The 26,183-nt window shown below is 43.0% G+C and overlaps 1 protein-coding gene across 3 annotated transcripts in view; it reads left to right on the plus strand.

Annotated features, from left to right (window-relative positions):
- LOC147888675 (uncharacterized) overlaps positions 1 to 25,328 on the plus strand; it is a 30,671-nt gene extending 5,343 nt beyond the window's left edge. Inside the window, exons 2-6 of one of the 3 annotated variants that reach the window (XM_087392685.1) lie at positions 6,697 to 6,779; positions 6,906 to 7,013; positions 7,126 to 7,227; positions 24,543 to 24,637; positions 24,744 to 25,328. In XM_087392685.1, the coding sequence (XP_087248811.1) occupies positions 6,697 to 6,779; positions 6,906 to 7,013; positions 7,126 to 7,227; positions 24,543 to 24,608 (359 nt within the window). In that variant the 3' untranslated portion in view covers positions 24,609 to 24,637; positions 24,744 to 25,328. Of the gene's footprint in view, positions 1 to 6,696; positions 6,780 to 6,905; positions 7,014 to 7,125; positions 7,228 to 24,542 lie in introns of all 3 variants that reach the window. The other 2 variants (XM_087392684.1, XM_087392686.1) reach the window with 2 other exon arrangements.
- Positions 25,329 to 26,183: the final 855 nt, after the last annotated feature.

The following is a 26,183-nucleotide window of genomic DNA, read 5'->3' on the forward strand; positions in this document are numbered from 1 at the left end:
CTATGGGCAGATTTGTGCACAAGCCTCTACCCCTCCGCATCCCCCTTCCCGATTGACGCCGTGGTTCTGCCTGCTGCAGATTTCCGTACGGGCCAGCAAGGAGCTCGGCGATTGACAGCCTCCGCCAGCCCCTTCTCCTTTCGACCAGCCAGCCTCTTTCTTTCATCCCCCTCTGTTTCGTCAGCTTTTCTCTCTGTTCCAGCCTCCCAGTTTCGAGCCCACCTGTTCCTTCTCTTCTCTTAGCCTATTTTCTTCATCATATTCAGTTATGGCTGATTCTGTAGACCCCGAGCTTGCGATGGGAGACGAGGATATGAACTACCATGCAGAGGATGACCAGGGTCTCTACGATGATCTGATTACGAAGACAGCCTTCAGTGAATTCACCACTGCTCTTGATGAAAAGTTTGAGCAGGTTAACACGAATCAAACGGGGTTGACACAGCAACTCCAAGGGATTCAGACTACACTCACACTTTTGACTAGCACCGTTCAGGCCGCTCATGCATGTGGATGCCATGGCTTTAGTGTTAGGTCCGAACATCACTCCAGATCCTTTTCTCAGAGATCAGAAGTCTCGTACCAAGGAGGTTGTTGACACTTGGTTGCACAAGTGGCAAGTACACTTCCAGTTTCACCCTTACCCGGATGACAAGAAAATACAGCTTGCAGCAGGGTTTATGTCAGGAAAGGCTTTATTGTGGTGGAAGGAACTTCGACCCAAGCCTGCAACATGGATAGATTCGAAGTAGTCTTCAGGAAAGAGTTTTTGAAGAAGGAGGAAGATTACGATATCGTAGGCAAGCTCAAAGCCCTCGATATGTCCAAGCTGAATCTGACTTTTGAGGTTTATCTTTAGAGGTTTCTGGATTTGCAGACCAAACCTACAAAGATGGATCCAGTGATCTTGTTAGGTTTCTTTGTGGATGGTTTGCCTGACTTGTACAAGTTACAGATCAAGAACAACAAGTGTACCACTTTGCAAGAGGCTATGAATTACGCGCGCATCTATGATGATACCATGGCCAGCCAAAGGGAACCACAGTTGCCGACACGGGTAGGAAGAACAAGAGGAAGTTCTTCCAGTCTACCAGTGGTTCCGGGGAGCCGAAGTCTTTAGACAACGCCTCCAAGAAACATTCGACTCAGGCGAAGAATGGTCCTGCCCATTTCCTTCGTACCTTGAAGCTAAAGAAAGAGGAACGTTGCTTCATATGCGAGGAGTGGGGCCACACTAGGAATGATTGTCCTAAGCGCAAGAACCAGAAGCAAGCGTTGGGACCGAAGCTCCATGCGGGTCCAGGTACCAAAGCTAAGGGAGCTAATCAAGTTTCAATGATATGTATTTCTGTAAATGTCATTACCTGCCCACTTTCTTGTAATTACACTTTTAATAATTCGTTATTTGGTTCCCATGATCTTTTCCGAGTTTGTGGAGAAGTTAGGGACCAAAGAGTTCATATTTTCTTTGACCAGGGCAGCTCTCACAACTTTGTTAATTACAAACTTGTGCAGAAGATGGGGCTGTCCACGATACCTAGCGCTCACACCTACAAGGTGCAGCTTCTAGCTCGGAAGCAGTTTTGGGATCGCAAGATTGAGGCACTTTCTATCCGGATTCAAGACTACACAGGTGCTCTTACGTGCTATGCCATGCACTTGGAACATGTGGACTTGTTAATCGGAATTGAGTGGTTTAAAACCCACGATATTCGGATTGGATGGAAAGAGCATACCCTTTCTTTTTTGAATAAGGACACCCAATTTTGTATTCAGTGTGATAATATTTCCTCTCCTCAGGGACCTATTGTATCTACAATGCAGCTTCGGAATATATTAAACACTTCTCATTATGATGTGTATTAGTGTGTTTTGATTCCGCTTTCTTCATTTGTTGTCTCTGTTAATAACAAGAATGATTTAAGTGTGTTTGAACACACCGTGAATTGAGAATGTTGTTAGATGATTTCATGGATGTATTCCCTACTCAACTACCAGAAGGTTTACCTCCAGAACAAGCAGTAGACCATCGCATAGATTTAGTACCTGGGACTCAACCTATTAGTGTTCCACCATATAGGATGAGCCAGCTTGAGGAGGATGAGTTAGCTTCACAGCTACAAGATTATCTGAATATGGGCTATATCCACCCAAGTAAGTCACCTTGAGGAGCACCTATCCTCTTAAGAAAGAAGAAAGATAATTCGTGGAGAATGTGTATAGATTATAAACGATTGAATAAAGTGACAATTAAGAATCGATGCCCTCTTCCTCGTTCCGATGATTTGATAGACCATTTGGCCGGAGCGAAGTATTTTACTAAGATTGATTTGCGTATGGGTTATCACCAAATTTGTATGTATGCTAGACACATAGATCGAACTGCATTCCGAACTAGGTATGGCCAGTACGAGTTTCTTGTATTGCCCAGAAAATCTCGGAACAAATCGTTCATCATTTGCTGAAAGGTGGCAGGAGCATTGGTTAAACCAAAAGGTCGTCATGTTCTTAGATGACATCTTGGTATATAGCCGAACGCTAGAGGGTGACATAGGACACCTCCGGATTGTCTTAGTTATTCTAAGACAGCATAAGCTCTATGCCAAGATGAGTAAATGTGACTTCTTTATGAAGGAGATCATTTACTTAGGACACAAGATTTCTTCAGAAGGTATTAGCATTGATCTGGATCGTATCCAGAAGGTTTTGGAATGGCCTATCCCTCAGACTGTGAAACAACTTCGTTCTTTCCTAGGATTTAGAGTATTTCTACAGAAGTCTGTGCGTGATTATTCACACATCACGGCACCCCTGACAAACATATTGAAAGGTCGTGGACGCAGGTCTATCCGGCCGATCTCTTGGAATGATGCATTGAACAAGGCTTTTGAAACCTTGAAGTTAACTATCAAGAAAGCACCCGTTCTTGCATTACCCAATCCTACCCGGACTTATGTTTTAGAGGCCGATGCAAGTGATTTTGCGATTGGGGCAGCTTTATTCCAAGAGGGCAGACCTGTAGCTTTTGAGAGTAAGAAGCTAGACGACACCCAATATCGTTGGCCCACACTAGAAAAAGAACTCTATGCAGTTGTGTATGCTCTGAAGGTTTGGAGACACTACTTGTATGGTTCGAAGTTTCTTGTATTGACCGATCACCAGTCAATCAAGTATGTGTGTGATGGGTCTAAATTGAGGGGACGAAAGGCTAGATGGGCAGAATTAATGCAAGATTTGGATTTTGAAATACGTTATCGAAAGGGTTCGTTGAATAGTGTGGTGGATGCCTTAAGTCGAGTCAAGTTTGTAAATGCTATGGCATTTACAAAAATATCCTCAGACCTATTTTAATTCTTGAGAGGGCTTTGCGCAACTAATAGTCATTTCAGTTCTTATTGGCAGAAAGTCCAGGATGGGAGCTCCATGGTTGACCAGGACTCAGGGATTGTGCCACCTACGATACAGGCGGCGGGAGGTCAGTGGATGATTAGGAACGGCTTGTTGTTCCGGAATGGAAAGATATGTGTGCCAGATGTTATGGATCTTTGATCCAAGATTCTCTGGGAGTTTCATGATGCTCCTAGTACTGGACATCCAAGTATACATCGGACTTTGTCTCTTGTGAAGCGTACCTTTTATTGGCCTAAGATGCGTACATTTATAGAAAACTATGTGGCAGTTTGTCGGGTTTGTCAAGTTACTAAGGCAGAATGCCTTAGAAGCGCGGGTTTATTACAACCATTACAAATCTCGGGTATTAAATGGGAAAGTATTTCCATGGATTTTATTATCGGTTTGCCAAGAACGCGCAAGGGTCATGACTCCATTTGAGTCATAGTGGACCGTGTGACAAAAATGGCTAGATTCTTACCTATTAGAACAACTATTTCAGCTGTTCTGCTGGCTCGCGAGTTTGTGGACCACTTGTTTAAGCTGTATGGTTTGCCCTCTGACATAGTGAGTCTGACAAAAATGACTAGATTCTTACCTACTAGAACAACTATTTCAGCTATTCTGCTGGCTCACGAGTTTGTGGACCACTTGTTTAAGCTGTATGGTTTGCCCTCTGACATAGTTAGTGACAGGGACTCGAAGTTTACAAGTAACTTTTGGACACTTGTTTTTGAGAAGTTAGAAACTACTCGAAGTATGAGTTCCTCAGATCATGCACAATCTGATGGCAGTACAGAGAAGGTCAACCAATTGGTTGAAGATATGCTTCGGGCATATGTTTCTAAGAGACAGTCTTCATGGGAAGATTATTTACCTATGATAGAATTTGCTTATAACAGTGCAAAGCATTCGAGTACTGGTTACAGCCCTTTTATGCTTATGTACGGGTTTCAACCAAGTCACCAGTTATGGTTGGGTTAAAGGGAATCCAAAATGATGCTGCAAAGACATTCTTGCAAGACATGCAAGAAATGTTGCAGTTTGCCAAGGAGTCTATTAGAGGTGCCTAAGATCGGGACAGATTTTATGCTAATAGACATCGTTTACCTAGAGAGTTCTCTGAAGGAACGATGGTATATTTGCGTATTCCCAAGGAATCCAAGAGCCTAAGTACTGGTTTGGTTTCGAAGTTATCTCCCAGATACTGTGGTCCATTCAAGGTTATTAAAAGAATTGGACCAGTTGCATATAGACTAGAATTGCCTCCTGATGTTAAAGTACATCCAGTATTTCATGTCAGTAGACTGAAAGAGTTACTGGGTGCGGATGATCAACTTGTTTCTCCTCAAGAGATAATAGAAGTTACAAATTGACTTTTATTCCACACGAACCTTAGAGTATTCTTGAATTTCGTGAAAGACAAATTCGTAATAGAACTATCACGGAATACAAGATTAAGTGGAAGGATCTTGTTGAGGAGGATGGAACATGGGAGACATTACAAAACCTCAAGAGGACATTCCCGGGTTTTTTAACAATCTCAGCAGTGAGTTCTTAGAGGAGGGGAAGTATGTCATGTGCACGGATTGGTATCCGACGTGTACTGGGTACACAAGACTAGCTCAGGTGGCCTGGGGTGTCTTAGAGCTAGGCAGGCTTGATTCTCGGGTTGAGTACCAAGGGTACGAACCAATTTGAGGTCTTCGCTATTTTTGGTGCTTAGGGCCCGATGCAGGTGCACGTCCACGACTCAATCCAAGATTAGATCTAGCACCTGGGAACGAGACTTGCTCCCATCAGCTCTCCTTGAGAACTAAACCCCTGGGCCCCTTATATAGACTCAGGCCCTAAGCGCCAAAAATAGCGAAGCCCTCAAATTGGTTCGTACCCTTGCCACTCAACCCGAGAATCAAGCCTGCCTAGATCTAAACCTCCCCAGGCTACCTGAGCTAGTCTTGTGTACCCAATACACGTCGGATACCAATCCGTGCACATGATAGTGTGGGTGTGTGGATTTGTATGTGTGAGAGTATATGTTAATACTATGGTCTACACCCACCGTTGGGCGCTGATGACGTCAGTGGGGATGTCATAGTAGCTAATCCCTACTATGCGTGATGGAGTTTATGGTTTTCGACCTTATGAGTGACTATCATGAGATTGAAACTGCACTATATTGTGTTTTTAGAGGATGAGTTTGGGCATGTTCCAAGACTCATCTAGGTATAAACTGTAAAGTCAATTGAAGATTAATCTCTCCAAGTTCAAAGGTGAGTCATGTACCTCCAATAGATTGGAGGAGTGGCTCAACAAGATGGATGATTTTTTCCTATTATACCCAAAAGGGGATCAAGGCAAAGTCAGATTTGCTCTCCTGCACCTTGAGGATTTGTCCCACTCATGGTGGAGGCATCTTCAGAGGGAGGGCAGAATCATTGATACATGGGATGGATTCAAAATAGAGATGTTCAGGACTTTTGTTTCACCTCTTGCTAGAGACCAATATGTATGACGTGTCCTACGGGAAGCAGTTCTAGAAACTGTCTCTATTCACTCATGTAATTGATAAAAAGGGCAAGATGCTCAAGTTTATTGATGGTCTTCACCCTAGCCTAGCCTTTGATGTTTCTGGTCAGAGACCCAACTCTTTCCAGGAGGCTATGCACCTTGCTGAACATTATGAGCCTAAGTATAACTGGAAGGAAAAGGGTATTGGTATTGGGCATTTTGGCAACAAGCCCCTAAGCAAGCTTAGCACTCCCATGGACCAGAAACAGTGATATCCTCATCATTCCCTTCTATACCCAGGTTTCACACTCTATTTGGCAGTACCATGGGACACCCTAAAGCCTATAAGGCTGATGATGCCAAGGCCCTGCCTAAGCCACCAAGCAAGGAAGAAGGGGACAAGAAACAGAAGTTAGTTAAACATCTCTCTCAAGCTCTTATGGAGGAAAGGGAAAGGAAGAACCTATGTTACCTTTGTGGAGAGAACCGGTCCCCGGATCATAGGAGCAAATGCAAGGCTAAAACCAGAGCTAAAGTCAGCATGATGACAGATGTTGATGAGTAAATAATATCCTCACCCTCTTTGCCCCTATGTAAAGCTCTATGAGAAATCATTACTTTTATTTAATTTTTTAACATAATAAACTTGCATTGCCTTTCTTTTGTTAGTTTTGCGCATAGTCTACTTACAAAAGAAGATTAATGGATTCCTTTGCTTTTTTTTTAGTATGCTTTCTCCATCAATGGTCCTAGTGGAGAATTAGTTTCATAAGTCTTGGTTTGTTTTGTATGCAGGAACAGGAAGAACAATCAAATTGATGCAAAGCATTGCAAGGAAAGCAAGAAAGCCTAGCTTAAAAGTTTTTGCTGAAGCAAAGGTAAGTATACCACACTATCTTGCTTAGGGATAGTGATGTCGAAGATTAATTGCCAGAATGACAATATTAGCTTTGTTTAGGGTCTTTTACTGTGATGGGTATTTATATGTGATTACACCCTTGCAGAGACCCTTCAAGTCAAGACCAAAGGATGTTGTGATGGTGGATCCCATTGAAGCAAAGCGACTAGCTGCTGAACAAATGCAGCAGCTACAAGCACAAGCTAAGTTTAAGGTGATGTGGGTTCAATATAGTATGCGGATTGAAGCCCTTTCATCTTGCTCCGTTGCATTGCAAACTTAGAACATATGAGAGAAAGAGAGTTCTCATTTAAATGTTTGCTCAGAGACGATGTGAAATTGAGGCAATCAATGGTGGTTGGGCAATGTTGGGACTTACCGCAGGCATAGTGATTGAAGGGTACACTGGAAACACCATACTTTCACAGGTTTGTCCCATTCTGTTCTGCTAGATATAGAAAGAGATAGAATGAATGGTGTCTTCTTTTCAAGTTACACATGCATGGAATGAGCTAGCGTGCAGCATTCTTGATGCATCTTCTTTGTTTACAAGTGACATCCTCTCAGGCCTTCCAATACATGTAAATACACTGATCACCATTTAATAATAAAATTTATAATTATTTATTTCTTCTGGTTGACATCATTCTTCCTGTCATCAGTATTATAAAACTCATTATTTAGAGGCTCTAATAGTAAGCATGCATTCACATATGTTTTAACAGAACAATAACCAAACATCACATGTAGGAGTATGGCAGAGAGGACATCATGCCACTACATTTGAAGGAATCAGTGAGCAGAATTGAAATAAATCAAAGTGAAATTGTTAGAGAAATGGTTCTACCTGCTGTAGTAAACCCATGCAAGGGGATTTCAAGCTCTATCTAATCTCTCACAAGAAAGTACTTCGAGATGGACCCATGGAGCTCAAAATATTACAGCGGAGAGGAATGCCAAAAGAACTCAATATGTCCATCCACCCAGTGTGGGAAAATCTGCTCAAGATCAGCTACAAGCATCCTGCTCTCTACTCCGAACTACTACAAGCGAAGTGTGAACTAACATAGAATCTAAGGGCTTCTCCCCTAATTCTCCTGTGTGCCTTGACTGAAGGCGCTGGAGGCTTCTATGGGATGGAGTAGAGATACATACATGCATGCATGTGCGTGCGCGCACGCTTTTACAAAAAAAAAAAGTGTGTGCACGCGCTACTCACCCTATGCTTGTATATATGTTGATTCCTTCTTCACTACCCACAATACACAGGGGGATCTTTCCTGTCTTATGAGTGCACTTTTCTTGTATGGGTTGGCTGCTGGTTTACAAGTCAATTTTAAACAATCTAAGCTTCTTCCACTACATTTGAAGGATCGTATTTTATGGCCAGGGGAAATTGTTTGCCCACAGAGTTGGTGCGTTACCTAGGTTATCCTTTGGGTTGGACAATGTCTAGGCACCAACATTGGGTTGGATACTTGAAAAGTTGAGGAAAAATTGGAAGGTTGGAAGCCCCTTGCATGTTCACTTGCACATAGTTCAGTTGATCCTGGTTGCCTACATATAGTTCTATATAAAACCAGACTGACCGGTGAAGAACAGCTATGGCTTCACTTCAACGACGGAATTTTACTCTCCAAAGCTCTCCCTCACTATAAAACCAGACTGACCGGTGAAGAACAGCTATGGCTTCACTTCAACGACGGAATTTTACTCTCCAAAGCTCTCCCTCACTCCCTCTCTCTGAAGATACACTAGGGCCCAGGACAAATCGTCGGGCTGGACCCCCCCGAAGGTCTTTATTCATTCAAGGAAATCTGTTACAGAAGTTCAGCTTAGAGCTGTCTCGTAAATCTCTCTCTCCAAACGTGAAAAGTCCCTTCTTTTACAAGAGCTTCAAGCTCCATTCAAATTGGCAACATGCCACTTGTCTAAAATCTAGACTAAATCCTATTACAAGCCACTAAGGGCCATTCTGGAGTCTTCAAAGCTCTTGGTCACACGAACCGCCTCCCAAATGCTTGTCAGGCTCCCATTTCGCTTAGGAAAAATAATCCTTCCTAGTACCTGCAACAATTAATTAAAGCGCACCACCATGGTACCCATTAATTGTTAGCGCTTTGCATGCAAATAACACACTGTGGACTAATTCTAGTCACGGTGGGCGTCCCCACTGAACACATGTGCACATCTAAACAAATATATATATACAAATAAATATATATATATTTTCTCTGGTTGACTGGGGTCAACACTCTTGATTATAATTAAAGAGCTTTGACCAAGGATCAAGGCGCTTTAATTATAGCCAAGTCTCTCCAACCGGAGTTGGCACATCTTGGTTAACCGGGGTTAACCCTCTTGGCGCATGCCAAGTCTTGTTGACCGAAGTCAACACTCTCTGACCGCAGTCAGGTTTACTTGACTGGAGTCAAGTATCTTTGACCATGTCAATCCTTTGACCGTTAAAATAACTCTTTGACCGTAATTAACACATATAAAACTCTTTAATTATGATCAAATAAATGGTCAACTGTACTTTGACTTAGGATATTTACATTGTGGTGACATACCCTCGGCTTCTATTCAGTTGACCTCAACTGAAAAGCTTCCTTGTAAACACCCAAAAGCTGTGGATGATCGGATAACATGTCTTCGTCCATCCACTTGGCATCTAATGCCGTATAATTCTTGAATTTTACAAGATACCTGTAAAATTCCTTACCCTGAGGGCCTTTACGTACAGTATGGTACACAATTTGCTCTGGCTGAAGAACTTCCTCCAGCTCATCCACTTCTGGTGGATCTTTTGATACTGGTTCTGTAGGCTCTGGTCCTTGAAATTTCTTTAGAAGACTCACATGGAATGCATTGTGAATCCTCCAATGCTCTGGCAATGCTAATATGTATGCAACCTCATTTATTCTTTCTGTAACCCTGAAAGGGCCATAGTATCTCGGAGATAATTTTGCATACACTTTCTGTTTGCCTTTAAACTTACGGAGCCTAGCTTTTTCAAACCTCAGAAGTACCCAGTCCCCTTCCTTGAGATCTAACTGTCTCCTATGCTTATCTGCAGCTCTTTTATGTTTCTCTTGAGACCTTTCAATTGCTGTCCGGACTTGGCTGTAAGCTGTCTGGAGGTCTCTGACAAATTGATCAGCCGCAAATATTTCATCTTTAGTCTTTAATATAGGTGGCAAAATCACCTTCCCATATATGACTTCAAAAGGGGCTTTCCCTGTAGAGCTATGTACTGTATTATTGTAAGCAAACTCTACTAACGGTAGGTACTTTTCCCAGTCTGAACTTTGGTCACCCACGTAGCATTTCAGCATATCCAAAATTGTAGAATTTGCTACTTCACTTTGACCATCTGTCTGGGGATGGAAAGAAGAAGAAAAATTCAGATTCGTCCCCATGTTATCAAATAAAGCTCTCCAGAATAGACTGGTCATTCTGGGATCTCGATCACTATTAATGGACTTAGGCATACCATGATGTTTAAAGATTTGTGCCATGAACAGCTTAGCCATATGATCTGCCTTTATGGTTTTACGAACCGGAAGGAAATGAGCTTGCTTGCTGAATCTATCAATGATAGTCCAAATCCCATCATTCCCTGACTTTGATCTCGGCAAATCAAAAATAAAATCCATTGTAATGCTTTCCCATGGTGCCTGAGGCACGGGAAGAGGCATAAGTAGGCCAGGTGCCTTCCGTCTATCGTACTTTATTTTCTGACACGTAAGGCATTCAGTAACAAACTGATGTATATCTTTCCGCATTCCTGGCCAAAAGAAATACCTCTCTAGGGCTAGAGTTGTTGCTGTAATTCCTCTATGTCCAGCATAGGGAGGTGCATGGCATTCCCCCAAAATCTTTTTCCTCATCTCCTGGGTGATGCATAGGCAATCATCTTTCATTAAATACCCATCTTTCAGGGAATAGTGACTGGTGGATTGCCCTTCTTGCATTTGCTGTAAAATTTCACCAAAATCAGAATCATGAGCATATTGTTCCCTCATGCCTTCCAGGTCCTGATGATAAGCAATAGTTACATTATTGACCTGGGGCCACATCAAAAGACTGATAAAGATCCGGAACTACCAGAATAGGCTCTGTAGTCAACTTTTCCTTAAGTGTATTGAATGCTTTCTTCTGTGATAATCCCCATGTGAAGGCTGCATTTTTCTTAGTGAGGTCATGTAATGGAGCTGCGATATCAGCAAAATGTCTGATAAACCTTCTGTAGTAAGAACACAAGCCTAAAAAGCTTCGAACTTCATGCACAGTTTTCAGCTCTGGCCATTCCTGAATGGCACGGATCTTCGCTGGATCCATTTGTATCCCATTCTTGGATATTATATGCCCCAAATAGTGGATTTCTTCCAGGAAGAATTCACTTTTCTTGCTGTTTGCATAGAGCTGATGATTTCTCAGCTCTTGAAACACTATAGCAAGATGTTCTCTGTGCTCTTCCTCTGTCTTAGAAAAAACTAAGATATCATCAAAGAAAGTACCCGTAAAATGCCTGTACTTCCGGAAGATACGATCCATCATTCTATTGAATGTGGCTGGAGCATTTGTCAACCCAAAAGGCATCACTAAGTATTCATACAACCCGAATGTAGTACGGAATGCTGTCTTGTGCACATCCTGAGGCTGTATCCTCACTTGGTGATAGCCACTCTTTAAGTCTATCCTGCTGAAAACTGAAGCTCCATTTAACTGATCCAGGACATCATCAATGCGCGGAATAGGGAATCTATTCTTGATGGTCATTTTGTTCAGTGCACGATAGTCGACGCACATACGGAATGAACCATCTTTCTTCTGTACTAATAGTACAGGGGAACAAAAAGGAGACGAGCTGGGCTGAATCAACCCTTTGGACAGCAAGTCCTGTACCTGAGCCATAATCTCCTCTCTCTGAGTCGCACTGACTCTATAAGGGGGTCTATTTGGTGGCTCACTACCAGGCATTAACTCTATCTGATGATCTTCAGGTCTCTCTGGGGGTAACTCCCCTGGCAAAACATCAGAAAAGCAATCTTTAAAGTTTACAAGAAACTGGAACTTATCTTTGTCTGCATCATTCATTTCAGCATGCATATCATTCTCTTTTTCTTTTACAAAAACCATGTACGCAGAAATTGCAGACTTTATTGCTTTACTGCATGAAACATCAGATACAATGGGGATAGTGTCCCCTTTATTCCTGGCAATTAAACGCTGATTTTTCCCCCTATGCACAAACTCCAGCACTCTTTCAGGAAGAGTCAACTTCACTGCCTTGCAGTGAAACCAAGGCATCCCCAAAACTACATCATAGTGTTTCAGTGGAGAAATGAAGAAGTCTTCTTGATCCACATAACTCTGAACATGAAGACGGAGCTTCCCTATCAAGGGAGTAACTGGCACAGGATTTCCACAAAACATTTGATCGGCATCCAAAGCCCTTCCTAACTCTTTCGTCTTTATTCCCAGCCTCAGGGCTAGATCCTCTGATATGAAATTATCAGTAGCCCCTGGATCAAATAAAATTAGCGCTTGCTGGTCTCTAACTTTGCCCCATGATAGCAGTAATTCTCGTTCTTCTGGGTTCAAAGCATGACCCAGTATATCAGGAATTCCCCCTGCCATTGGCTTTTGCGGTCCTCGTGGCTTCTCTGCCTCTTTTCCCTTCGATGTTGAAGGCTTTTCTGGGCACTGGGCAGCCACATGCCCCTCTTTACTGCACCTGAAGCATTTCCCATCTCTACGGAATTCCGCTATCTGTTCAGGGGTGAATAGAGATTTGCCCTTATAAGTCTTTGAAAACTGAGTACCCCTCGGCTTCTGAGGCTGAAACCCTTTCTTTTCAGCCTTGGGGTACTCTTTCTTTTCTGATTTTGTAAAATCAGTTTTCTTTTTATCAGCACGTCCTGCATGCAAGGATGGCACTGTAGATGGATCCTGTAGCGGCACAAGACTCGCTACTGAAGCTGAATGCATAAGATCTTGAATATTCTTTGCCCCCAAAGCATTCACTACTGCCTGAATTCTTGGAGTGAGACCTGCTCTGTACTTCCTCATCTGGGTGCCTTTGGAGATCTTTTTGAACGGTGCAACCTGCAAATAAGCATCCCAAAACTTTTGGTTGTACCCATCCACTGTATCTCCTGCATCCATGCGCAAGCTGTCCCAATCTTGAAGAACATGGTCTCTAAACTGTTTAGGCATGAACTGCTGGTAGAAGGCTTTCTTGAAGCCCTTCCACTTCCTTGGGGCTGACCCATCTGTGGTCAGTGCACTCCACCATGCACTAGCCGTTGCTGTTAAGTGTAGACTGACCATTCTTAACTTGGAGGATTCTGAAAATTTCTCTGTACCGAATGCAGCATCAAACTGTCTGATAAGCTGCAATGCTTTATCTGTATGACCATACTGTCCATTGTAGGTCATAAACTTGACAGATTTTCCTCCCTCTTTAAATTCCCTGGTCGCTTTGGAAGACTTTCTCTTCCCAGACTTCTCGTGTTTCCTTCTTTTCCTGGATGGTTTATCTGATAAGGAAGAAGAAGACACAGAAGTCGAACTCGAGGTAGACGGTGATGGACTAGGAGATCGGTGATGATGCCTCGATCTCTTTTTACTATGGGACCGTCTCCTATGAGATCTATGAGATCTCTCTCTCTCAGACTGTACACGAGAGTGTGCCTCTGGCATTGGCACGTCATATACTGGATTAGGCATAGCTTCTGCTGGAAACAAATACTGAGCCCTGGGATCCCTTTTGAGATTTTCCAGCTCTTGTATACGAGTGCGTACCATCTGTTCAAATTCTTGTTGAGTTTGCGGCACATTTCTCTATCCTGGGTGTACATCCCTATCTTGTGAATCCCACTGGATGGGTGATTGATCCATATTCTGAGATCTGCAGATTTCTCACACAGTGCGGGTAACTGATGCACTCTACTTTTGCTTTTTCAACAGAAAAAGTACCTCAACAAGAGGTGTTTTGCATTTACAATCTATGCCAGTACTGGCTGACAGTTCAAGGCATATACCCACACAGTTGCCAAAGCATCAACAACTATATTGCCCTATTCTGGCTGCTGCAGATGGCTTCAAAAGGCATCTGTTTTTCCCTCCTTTTACTGCTCAAAGGCATGCATACTCTTTTTCTGCAAATCTCTGATTCCTCTGTTTTTCTGCTGTTTTCTGACAGTAGAGATCTACTTTCTCTGTTTTCTCTGCTTTCTCTGTTTTTCTGCTGCTTTTCTGACAGTAAAAGTCTGACAAGCAGGTGAAAATTGCTAGCAGAAACAGTCTCTGCAACTGTCTTTTTTTTTTTTTGAACAGTGACCAGATGGGTAACTACTGGTTACTCTAACCAGACTAACTGGTTCTGGTCTGGTTAGTCTGTGACTGGATAGTTACTGTCTGGTCAAACTGACCAGACTGGTTCTGCTCTGGTCTGGTTTGGTTGGGCCAGCTAAACCAGACTCTTCCTTTCCTCTGTGCCCGCGTAAATAAGAAAGCCTCGTTAGTCGTCGACGGAGAACTTCCCTACGCATAGCCTCCACGCTACCGGACGCTCAGAGCAATGTTGGCGGCAAAACATTAGTCCCTATCACACTGCCTGGAAACCCACGTCTGGCGTACGACTCAGTTGAGTCAGCCTCTCTGTTACCAACACTTCGTCCACGTCACTGGCCTTTAGCATAACTAGGATCGTCGTTGTCAAGGAAAACAATGATCCAGGCTCTGATACCAATAAAACCAGACTGACCGGTGAAGAACAGCTATGGCTTCACTTCAACGACGGAATTTTACTCTCCAAAGCTCTCCCTCACTATAAAACCAGACTGACCGGTGAAGAACAGCTATGGCTTCACTTCAACGACGGAATTTTACTCTCCAAAGCTCTCCCTTACTATAAAACCAGACTGACCGGTGAAGAACAGCTATGGCTTCACTTCAACGACGGAATTTTACTCTCCAAAGCTCTCCCTCACTCCCTCTCTCTGAAGATACACTAGGGCCCAGGACAAATCGTCGGGCTGGACCCCCCCGAAGGTCTTTATTCATTCAAGGAAATCTGTTACAGAAGTTCAGCTTAGAGCTATCTCGTAAATCTCTCTCCAAACGTGAAAAGTCCCTTCTTTTACAAAAGCTTCAAGCTCCATTCAAATTGGCAACATGCCACTTGTCTAAAATCTAGACTAAATCCTATTACAAGCCACTAAGGGCCATTCTGGAGTCTTCAAAGCTCTCGGTCACACGAACCGCCTCCCAGATGCTTGTCAGGCTCCCATTTCGCTTAGGAAAAATAATCCTTCCTAGTACCTGCAACAATTAATTAAAGCGCACCACCATGGTACCCATTAATTGTTAGCGCTTTGCATGCAAATAACACACTGTGGACTAATTCTAGTCACGGTGGGCGTCCCCACTGAACACATGTGCACATCTAAACAAATATATATATACAAATAAATATATATATATTTTCTCTGATTGACCGGGGTCAACACTCTTGATTATAATTAAAGAGCTTTGACCAAGGGTCAAGGCGCTTTAATTATAGCCAAGTCTCTCCAACCGGAGTTGGCACATCTTGGTTAACCGGGGTTAACCCTCTTGGCGCATGCCAAGTCTTGTTGACCGAAGTCAACACTCTCTGACCGCAGTCAGGTTTACTTGACTGGAGTCAAGTATCTTTGACCATAGTCAATCCTTTGACCATTAAAATAACTCTTTGACCGTAATTAACACATATAAAACTCTTTAATTATGATCAAATAAATGGTCAACTGTACTTTGACTTAGGATATTTACATTGTGGTGACACTATATGCCTCTGATGATGTTTTTAAAGCAAGACATTTCATCTTTCATGTCTTCTATCATGGAACTTTTCTAGCAATCCTATCATCGATGTAAGCCCTCTGGCTCCTTTTTGTGGATCGCCTTTGCACTCCAAAGATGCCCAAGATGCATCATGTGTCTCTCACCCTCTCCCCATTTTCAACAAAGTGTTGTTGCATAAATCTTGGACATGACTTACCCAATGATGATGGTCTTGTAGTTCTCCCGACTCATGGGATCCCTGGCCTTGTGAATTGCAATAATAGTGTTGAGGGTAGGTGTGGGGAAAACCGGTGCAAACTGCTTCATTGAATAGCTTTGCTAAGATCGGGGCTAGTGTACTAATACCACATGCAATGTACTATGTACGAAGCCCTTCATGATCTTTGGCTCAGCCATTATGTAGCTTGAGGGTAGCATGTTTGATATCACCGGTACTGAAGAGTGGACAAGAAGTGGAATGTGGTTTGTGTGGAAGGTCTAGCGAGGGTTGGTGAGGAATGTCGTAGAGTGTGTGTGCATAGGTGTGCTAGATGATCGGGTCAGTGATAGGGTACCTCTGCTCGAGGAACTTCTGCAAAAAATCCTTAAAGTGTTGGGATATGTGTGATCAAGGGCTTGCTAGGAGCATGTGTGCATCCACTAGCAGTCATATGGTTGTGTGTGTGTGTGTAGAAGAGGCACACTTAGTGCCATAGGCCATGACACAAGTGATGATGTAATGCAAAGGCCCCCACATGGGGTGGTGCGTGTGATTGTGGAGTTCCTATGATTTAGGAGCTACCTCCATTGATGTAGGAGAGGTGCCATCGATTTAGGCCACCCTCTCTCCATTTCTATAAAAGAGGGACTTCCCTCTCACAATGAATAGAACACCCATTTGAATATCTCATGTGTTCTCACTCACCTCCATGATGAAGCTCTCCTCTCACCCCAAGTTCCAACTTTTGGTATCAGAGCCTCCTTGAGTCCCTAGCCCATTGTAGCTTCAATATGCCACCTCATCATCTTCTTCTCTACCCTCCACCTTCTTCTTCATTTCTGCCCTCTTTCTCTCTAGATTGTGCTTAGCTCCGTTCTCCTCCATTAAGCAACCATTCCTACAGCCCTCTGAGCTGAAGTTTCCTCTACTTAGGGCACACCTTTGACACCAAGAAATTAGAGAGAGATGTCCTCTACAGCCCGTGCCGGCAGCTTCTCTGCCCACTGAACTTTCAAGCAATTCCGTCTACAAACGCGATATTTTGCCAATTCCTCTCAGCCACGGGTGGGTGACACTATGAGCTTGCTGCTTATGAAATTTGAGCTCAAATGCTTGCTGGAATAAGGAGAAACAAGCAAAAGACTAGTCGGATAAGGCGCTACTGTCATGAGCAATTATGTGCGTTTTTTTGGCAATCCTCTCTGCTAGAAGTAGTCCTCAGTAAGGGCTTCCATTTGCCATTGAAAGCCCTCTCAAAGCTTTTATCTTTAGCTTCAATTGCACCCTCCAATTTCAGACTGCTCAATTTGGGGGTAACAGTGATATCTGCTTCTAAGATGAACCATTGAATATGGTTAAGTGCTAGAAAGTTTCATTATTATCTCAGTTATCTTTGGTCTTTTGGATGTTTGACCATTGGAAGTGATCTGAGGCATTTTTTAGTCTTATCTTTGGAGCACAGTCCTGCAGTTTGACAGTTTTGGTAAATGCTCATAATGCATTTATGATATATTTTGAATTGAATATGCTTGAATGCTATTTTTTGAAGCAATAGACACTGTATTTCCTTTATGCTTAGAGTTTGGTGTATCGAACTATCTCTCCAACCAATTATACTTGTGGAGAAGGAGACTTCTTTGTAAGGGGCTAGACACTGCCACATTAGTGGTAAGACCTTCCCAATATGCCTTCATCATATTGTTCCTCTAACATTGATTATGCAGCTCAAAGAAAAGCATTCTTCAAGAAGCCTAGAATGAGAGTAAAGCCCTATAATGGTGAATATTTCATCAAGGTGAACAGCAAGAAAAAGATATGTGCCTCTGTGGAGTACCCAATCATACTATGGAGTATTGCCACCTAAAAAGGTTTTCTCTACAGTTGCTCTCCAAGAGACAAGCCCAAGAAGAGGAGAGGAATGACTCCTACTACAACTCCAAAGAGAATGAACCATATCATGTGAAGAAGGGCTACATCAACAACAAAGAAAATATGGCTGAAGGAAGAACTCCATCAGCAAATGAAGAATCAAATTTTGTGGTAGATGCACATTGGGCTTTCTAGAGTCAATATTTTGAACTTTGGTCATCACTTGGTCATGTAGTCAATTTTGAGGTTCTTTGTCTGGATTAGTACTCCAAAAAGAATGTTATGGTTTTGCTTTAGTCCATATAGTCTTTGTAAATCACCTCTGGTCACCATATGATGTAGGCCATGTGATATGTGTCCAAATCCCATCATTTCCATTCTTCTTGGTAGATCAAAGACGAAGTCTATTTCTATGCTTTCCCATGGAGCTTGAGGTATTGAAAGAGCAAGAATTACTGCGAACATGTCTTTCTCATACGATCTCATATGTCTCTCGGCATCTCACAATCACTACATTTCGTAGGTGATCACATGTCCATTTAATGAAGAACAGCTCCAACACACTCTTTGCAAGCATCGCAGTCCACATCAAAGGGCTTGTGTAAATCGAGAACAATAAAAATCCGCTCCGTGTTAAACTTTTCCTTGAGAGTGTTAAAGGCTGTACTTGTTGCTCTCCCCGTTTGAAAACCACAAATTTCTTGGTCAAATTGTGTAATTGGGCTGCAATATCAGCAAACTGTGTGATAAGCCTCCTGTAATAAGAGCAAAGGAAAAAATCTTGTGTAATTCATGTATTGTTCGTAACTCGGTCCATTCCTAAATGGCTTTGATCTTTGCGGGGTCCATTCGTATACTATCTTTGGAAGTGATGTGACCAAGGTAATGGATTTCATCGAGAAAGAATTCACTTTTCTTTCCTTGGAGTGATGTGAGTTCTTGGAGTACTGTGGCCGGATGTCTTTTATGCTCCTCTTCTGATTTTGAAAACACAAGAATGCCATCAAAGAAAGTACCTGTGAAATGCCGATGGGGACAGGAGATCCGGTCCATCATCCTGTTGAAAGTAGTTGGGGCATATGTTAAACCAAAGGGCATGACCGAGAACTAGGATAATCCAAAAGTTGTTCGAAAAGATCTCTTATGAATATTATAGGGATGAATCCTTATTTGGTGGTAGTGTCTCTCTTTAACCTACCAACATGTCATCTATGTTGGAATCAGAAACCTATTCCTGATGGGCATCTTATTGAGGGCTATGTAGGCAACACACATACGATAGGACCCATCCTTCTTCTGTACCAGGTGAGCTCAAAGGAGCACTAGGTCGGATAAGTCAATTGGACACCAAATCCTATACCTGAGCCATGATCTGCTTGGTCTGGCCTGCACTTACTAGATAGGGTGGCCGATTACGAGGCTTACTCCATGGAATGAGCTCGATGACGTGGACCTTCAGCCACTTTGGGGGTAACTCTCTTGGCAATGAATCTGAAAAAAAGTCTTTAAAAGCATCTACAAAGTAATTTTCCTTGATCTTGAGGATCAAACTCAGCTTTTCTTTTACTTTAACAAAGATCATTTAAGCTGAAATCAAAGACTTTATTAGTTTCCGATGGTATCACTAGATACAAGAGGAAATTCTCATTTCCCTTTAGCAACAATGCGGTGTTCTCTTCCTCTAAGATTGGAAACAAATGTCTTTTCACCATGCCCTTCTTTCCAATAGAACCAAGGCATCCCCAAAACTACATTGATTGTTCCAAAGGGTGAAACCATAAAATCCTCATGATCCACATAATCTTGAATATGGATGCTAAGTTTACTACTGAGAGATGTCACAGGTATCTATTGTCCCTGAAAAATCTGCCTGGCATCAAGAGATTGCCCTAACTCTTCCCTTTTGATCCCTAGCCGCATAGCCAGGTCATGAGAAATAAAGTTATATGTTTCTCCAATATTGCACAAAAGCAAAGTGTTTTGATCTCTTATTTTACCCCATGGAGGCAAAAGCTCTCTTTCCTTTAGATCGGTCACTCTCCCTAGTACATCAAGGACGACTCCCACCAAAGTCTTTGGCGGCTCTTTTGTCTTTATCTGGTCCTTTGAGTTTTGGATCTTTCGTGTCAACGGCTTTCCAAGTGTCCTTCTGTCCCGCATCCAAAACACTTCCCCTCCTTTTGGAAGGTCTTGAATCTGTTCTGGAGTGAATTGAGTCTTTCCTTAATAGAGCTTTGGTTCACCTGTTGGCTTCTGTGGCTAAGACTCCTTGGTGGCATAGAAGATATCTTTCTTGGTCGTTTTGGTACTGTGTTCTTTTTAGATCCTCCCTTCTTTGCTTTCTCAAAGGAAGGGTGATCTTTGATAGGCAAGAGAACTCCGACTGCATCTAAATGCATAACATCCTAGATCTGTGTATGTCACATACTCTCCAAGCTGCATCACACGTAAGGTTGACACCCTTTTTTATGAACAATGCTTCGACATCTATCACAAGGGTGTTGCTCACTGCTAGTCCTCTAGCCAGGGCATTCAATGCTTTGTTGCTTTGTCTTTTATCTTCTTGCAAAACTTGAAATATAAAATCCTACCTACAGTTCCGCCAGTATCCTTCACACATCCTCATGTCAGCATAATGCACCCAAATAACAATATACCCTGCTGAATAGATTTTTACTTGCACAAATTTGCAGAAAGTATATGTTTTCCATATAGGGGTGGTCCACAAGGTATCTCCCTTCCTTCCTTCGCAATTACATGGGTAGAGTAGGGTGCACAGGTTGATGAGTTTGGTGGGCAACCTGTGGGTGTTTCCTTGGTCCTAGAACAGCTAAAGGGCTTTCTTTTTGGAGTTTCTTTTATCTTTGCAGCTTGGCTCCAATTTGCGACAGAGCTAGGGGGACCTAGGGAGTTTCTTGTTGTGCAAGTCTGAGTGACTTTGGAGCTGAAGGCCATAGCAGTCCAAGCCCAATGTAGGGCTGGAACAGGTCCGACTGGGCCTTGGAGCTCCAAGTGATGCCTTTTGAGTAGTCTTGGCAAGTCCCGTGATAGTCGAAGGGGTTGGAACAGCCCTTGAGCATGCTAGAGCACTGTTTGGAGATTCCTTGATAGGCGTGGGGAGCTGGGAGGTCCCATGACAGGCTCCAGCCTTAGAATAGCCTATTTTGGGCCTCTGTGGATGGCATAGGTGGTGTAGGACTGTTATAGGAGGCGCGGGACTGCTACGAACGGCACATGCCTGCTGAAAGGGGCTGGGGGAGGGGGCTGGGAGGGCTGAGAGAAATACGTGGCTAGAGTGGAGCTCAAAGGGAGGTCCAGTGATGGATGAGGACGTGATGATAGGAAACCTGTGATAGAGTGCTGACAGTTATCCGTGTGTAGGCCCGTTGTGGTCTCCTAGCATTGGTCTTATGCCTGACGAGCCATTGTTATCCGCGTGGGGGTTGTCCCTGGTCTAGTGAGTGTGGAGGGAAGATCCCTAAGCATGATCCGTGCGTCAACCTGCTGTCGAATCAGTCGTGCCCTTGGCTCGGGATCTTGGCCTCGTCGACTACATGTGGTCTGCTGGTGATCATGCTTTGGGTTGCATGTCTTGACCCCTCTTCTCTGTATTGTGAGCAAGTGCTTTCTATGTTTGATGATCTCATGGATGAGGTCGCAAAGCATCTCTAATCTTTACCCAGAGGAAGTTGTTCGGGTTCGAAACCATCTCTGAATAGACATTGATAGCGACCTGAAATCTCATAGAATGTAGTGCACTTGAAAAAGAGAAATGCTTTTCCGACTTGATCTCATGTCAATCACACAGGGTGCAGATGTGGCTCTCTCGGGGTATGTCCTCAGCCCATCCACTTTAAATATGGAGTATGTGCAATGAGACACGGAACTGTATGATCGTAACCTCAACCAATGCGGGAGGTGGATCTGGGTATATTTTGGTGGATCTATGAAGCCCTCCTCTGAATTTGTAAACATGGTCCTTGTAGAAGCTGAGCTTTACTAGAAGCTGAGCTTCAATAGAAGCTAGCTGGGTGCCAACCAGGTCCTGAATGTGTGTGGCTATAGAAGGTCCTCTTGAATGACTTGGTTGACCTCGTGATATCTGAGCCGGAATGAGGGGGCCTCAATGCTATGGAAAGGGGGTAATCGATCCATGTGGAGCCCCAAACTCTCAAACCACCTGCGTGTATGTGCATACCGACATCTGTGATCACCCTCAATTGCTAAGGTCATGGAGGAAGATAGGGCCAACCACTGTAATCTACGCCATCTTGAGGCGCAAGAAACATAGTCCTTGACTCAGTAAAGGTTTGTGATGACTTGAAATCATAGCTTATATAGAAAGTTTAAAGCTGTAAAATGTTAGTTTCTTTCATTTTCTAACATAGTTTTATGTCATATGATGATGTGTCGTGTATGACGTGGCGTTTCGATTCCTGTTCCCCCGTTCCCCATTCCCGGAACGTTCCCACTCCGACACCCGAATTTTCGGAACGTTCCCGTTCCCTAGTAACTATGCTTGAAATACCGCATCAAGTTGTAGTGGAGATGCACCGAACACAACCAGAACAATCATATGTGGGACTGATGGGTTGTTGCGGATCATCCATGATAGCAAGACTTGGGGTTGCTCTACCCAAGCCCAATCTACCTCTGATAAATCAGGCCCCAACAAGGGCTGCCATACATACCCACTGGGCAGACCAAGGAATAAAAAAGAAGAGACTTGGTCCAAGGGTCCTGGAAGTGGGAATGGAAGCTCAGCCACTCTAGCTGAGCAAGTGTGGCATCCCCCTACTCAGTCGGGCCTAGATCGCATGTCGCATCATGAAAATCAGGCCAAAGAAGAGCACACACGCGCCTAGATACGTGTTTGATGAATTGACCTCTTTTGGTAGCCCATCTAGCATGAACTGCTCTTTGTGGATGGCTGCTCGAGATGTGTTGACAATCATAGCCTTGGTCTTGTCAAGGTTGAGACCTTCAAATTGTGTGACTCACAAAATGTGTGCAATGCATCCAAATGTCTCTGATGCCCCTCTGTGATGCCCCTCTGTTGAGGACGAGAGTAGGACCACATCATCTGCATCTAAGAGGATCTGAATCAAAGTGCTAGCGAGAGAGCAACCGGCCTCTCCTAGTGTCACCATGAAAGTCTCAAGCTCATCCATGTAGAGGCCAAACAAGGTAGGCGACAACGGACAACTGTGTTTGACTCTAATAGTGTCCATGATCTCCTCTGTCCATCCTGTGCCGGTGCAAACCCTGCCTGAAACCCTCTCGTAGAGTGCCATAAGGGCCCAGATGATCTGTTGATCACTAACCCAATCCTTCAAGCATCTGATGAGGCAGGCTCTCGGTACCGTATCAAAAACTTTGCGGAAGTCCACAAAGCAAATCAATATACCCTCTATCTCTGTGCCATGGCCGTCTCAATGACACAGCTGAGTGTGAGTATGTGATCTAGAGTCCCATGATCGCATCGAAATCCAGCTTGTCCTCTACCCTGGGCCCTTGCACCTTTGCAAATTGGCTGACCGCTGTATTGAGCACTGATGCATAAATCTTGGACATGAGAATGCATATTTTGCAGTCATTCCCAAGATCTGGGATTTTATTGACCCAGTTCATCAAGTGGGTTAAAACACTGGGAGAGCCTACGTTTGACCATGTGTGTGTGTGTGTGTGTGTGTGTAAAATACCAGATGCACTTGAAGGGATTGCTCCCTTCTTTGCTCCGTGTGCTTAGACCCGAGACCCTTGATTAATTTCATTGGTAAAAAATTCTAATACAAGCTTTAACTATAAGGAAAAACCTCTATAAAGAGAATGAAATGAGAAAATCCTCTAGGAAACAAAAGGAGAACACACCCCATCTTTTTTTGTAATAAACATAAGTTTCCACAAATGGCCTCTGTGTGTGTGTAATATTTACTTAAATTCTATATTCTTCTGCAAGCAAGTTCCATATGCCCAATCAAAGTGGTCGTGTAGTTTCCAGACTCATGGGATCCCCTGCATGGGAGTGATGGTGTTATTAGTCCATGCGTGAGGAAAGCCTAAGCAAACCGCTTTGTTAAAAATCTTTGCTAAGATGGGGGCCAAAGTATCTATTCCATATGCAATAAATTCACACAATCTTTCACTCGGCCATTATGAGAGAGAGAGAGAGAGAGAGAGAGAGAGAGAGAGAGAGATGTGGACATTACAATTTATGCTACTCTATCTTTTTCTTCTTATTGGGGCCTGGTAAACCAATAATACCCCTTTGTGCAACTGTTTGTCTTCCTCATTGAAGAGGCCTTGTCTTAAGTCCCACTGAAGGGCTATACTGAAGCTACGAGAGAGTCCATGGTGGAGGCTATGGCTGAGACTATTGTGTAGAGGGTATGGATGATCTGGACTGTTGATCATGCCCACTAGCGTTGTTACGGCTACATGAAGAGGAGAGAACCTGATAGACACTCTGATGAGCATAGGAGTGTAAACATATGTTTTGTCTATGGTTGTTTAGCGTTATACATTCAGGAGGGTAATGTCTGAAACTAATATGGTTGGGCATCCCCTTTACAACTCCAGACTGAGTTAGAATTGCTATGATCACGTGATGTATGGCTTTCCTTCTTCATCTTCAGTCATGCAGTTATGCCTGGGTCAAAGGTTGAGATCATATGGTTGTTGATCTTCCAGAGAGCAAGAAGCAACAAGAAAGAGGTTAAGTTTAAATTTATGTATCTGAAGGAACAAGGTGTGTATTCTGGTAGTTCTGAGCTGTGGTTTGGCTGCTTACTCCATTCTTGTCCTCCTTTGCTCCAGGTTGCCGGCTATCTACATATGCTCGCAGATATTTTGGATGACTACTTTCCATCATCATTTCCATAACTCTTAAAGATCACTTATGCAACTTTGGGGTGAGGCTCATGGGTAGCCGGGAAATGCTATCTCAGAGAAACCAAAATATCTCCTGTATTCGATTATTTGGTGTTCTGCATCTTCATGCATATTGCATGTTTACAGGAGCTGCGACCATGTGCGCCTGCTGGGTATTCATAATCTGGAAAATGGTAAGCAAGGAAAGTGCCATCACACCAACATGGTACAAAAATTCATGACCAGAGTTGAGGATGAAAAAAAATAACTTCATTGAGGAAAAGACTGGGCTAGAAGATCATGTGAGATGCCTGTGTACAATTGGAGGTTTTCCATGTTCTGGAAGCTGCCAGCCTGTCTATCTGATATCTATTTTGAGCAGAATGTAACATGGACATCAAAAGTATGGAGTGTGAAATATTTTTTCGAGGGAGGAATGGATGGCAATCTTGGTCAGCACAAACTGCTTATGGTCTCTAGGATCAATTGGTTGTGATTACGACTGATGTGCACCCACATAAGCATGCGTATGTGCGCAACCACCTGCACACGTGCATGCACACACGCATGGGCATGCACATTAAGCTTAGCACACAGACACAGTAGATTCAGGCATACGTACTAACAAACATCATAGAGGTAGACATCACACAGGCTCTCTCTCTCTCTCTCTCTCTCTCCAGGGTTGTGTTTGTGCTTAACTCCCAACTTTCTTATACACACACATTGATGTATTGTAAACTTTGGGTGTCATAGATCAATGTATCTTATTCTTTGCATTATAGATATAATCAAATATTGGTTTCTCAATCATGTATACGAACAAGTGTCCTATGTACAACAAGCAAGCGTATGTTAAGCACAGGTATTGATGCTGTCATCCCTCTAATCCTAATTCATTACTTTTCAAGATTGTGCTCTACTTTGCATGATCTAAGATACTTCATTAATTTGGTTGTGCTCAAAGATATCCCCATCAAGGCTCTTTGCTAAAAAAGGACATGCACTGCTTCGTTATATTTTAAGGTGGATAAACTGCAATACATAAAGCTTGAATCTATGTGGGGAACACGTGTTATCTTAGTGGAGCCTTTTTTTAAACCCAATATTTAACAATGGTCACCATGTCTTGATCATCGATAAGAATCTTCCATTAAATACAAGGTTGACTTATCAATGCCATGAAGTATTTAAAATATACCTAGTAAGATTTTAAAAGCTTTCTCAAAATGTCACCTTTTCAAAAGTGGTCTCAAATTCATGATCATATAGTCTCATAAACAATATTATCATGCTAGACAATAATGATTATACATTCTTGTCAAGGAGTTTTGCTTGGGTTAAGAAGTTAATACAATAGTAGGTCAACATCAAGTGAGTGCCAAGATGGATTGTTGAATGGGTTGGAAGATAGCACAAAAGTAAGTCGACATCAATGGTGAGCGCCAAGATGGATTGTTGAATCGTAAAACATATTCTACGATCAAAACATGTACTTTAAACATGTGCTTTACTTCATAATATCTTTTTGATTGGCATAATAGGTCCCCTATGACACGAAAAATGTCTCTTTAATTAATTAGTGCG

This window comes from Dipteris shenzhenensis, chromosome 21 (genome assembly GCF_047967505.1).
Source record: "Dipteris shenzhenensis isolate YYH24624 ecotype China chromosome 21, Dip_SZ_1.0, whole genome shotgun sequence".
In the NCBI taxonomy this organism is placed as follows: Eukaryota; Viridiplantae; Streptophyta; class Polypodiopsida; order Gleicheniales; family Dipteridaceae; genus Dipteris; species Dipteris shenzhenensis.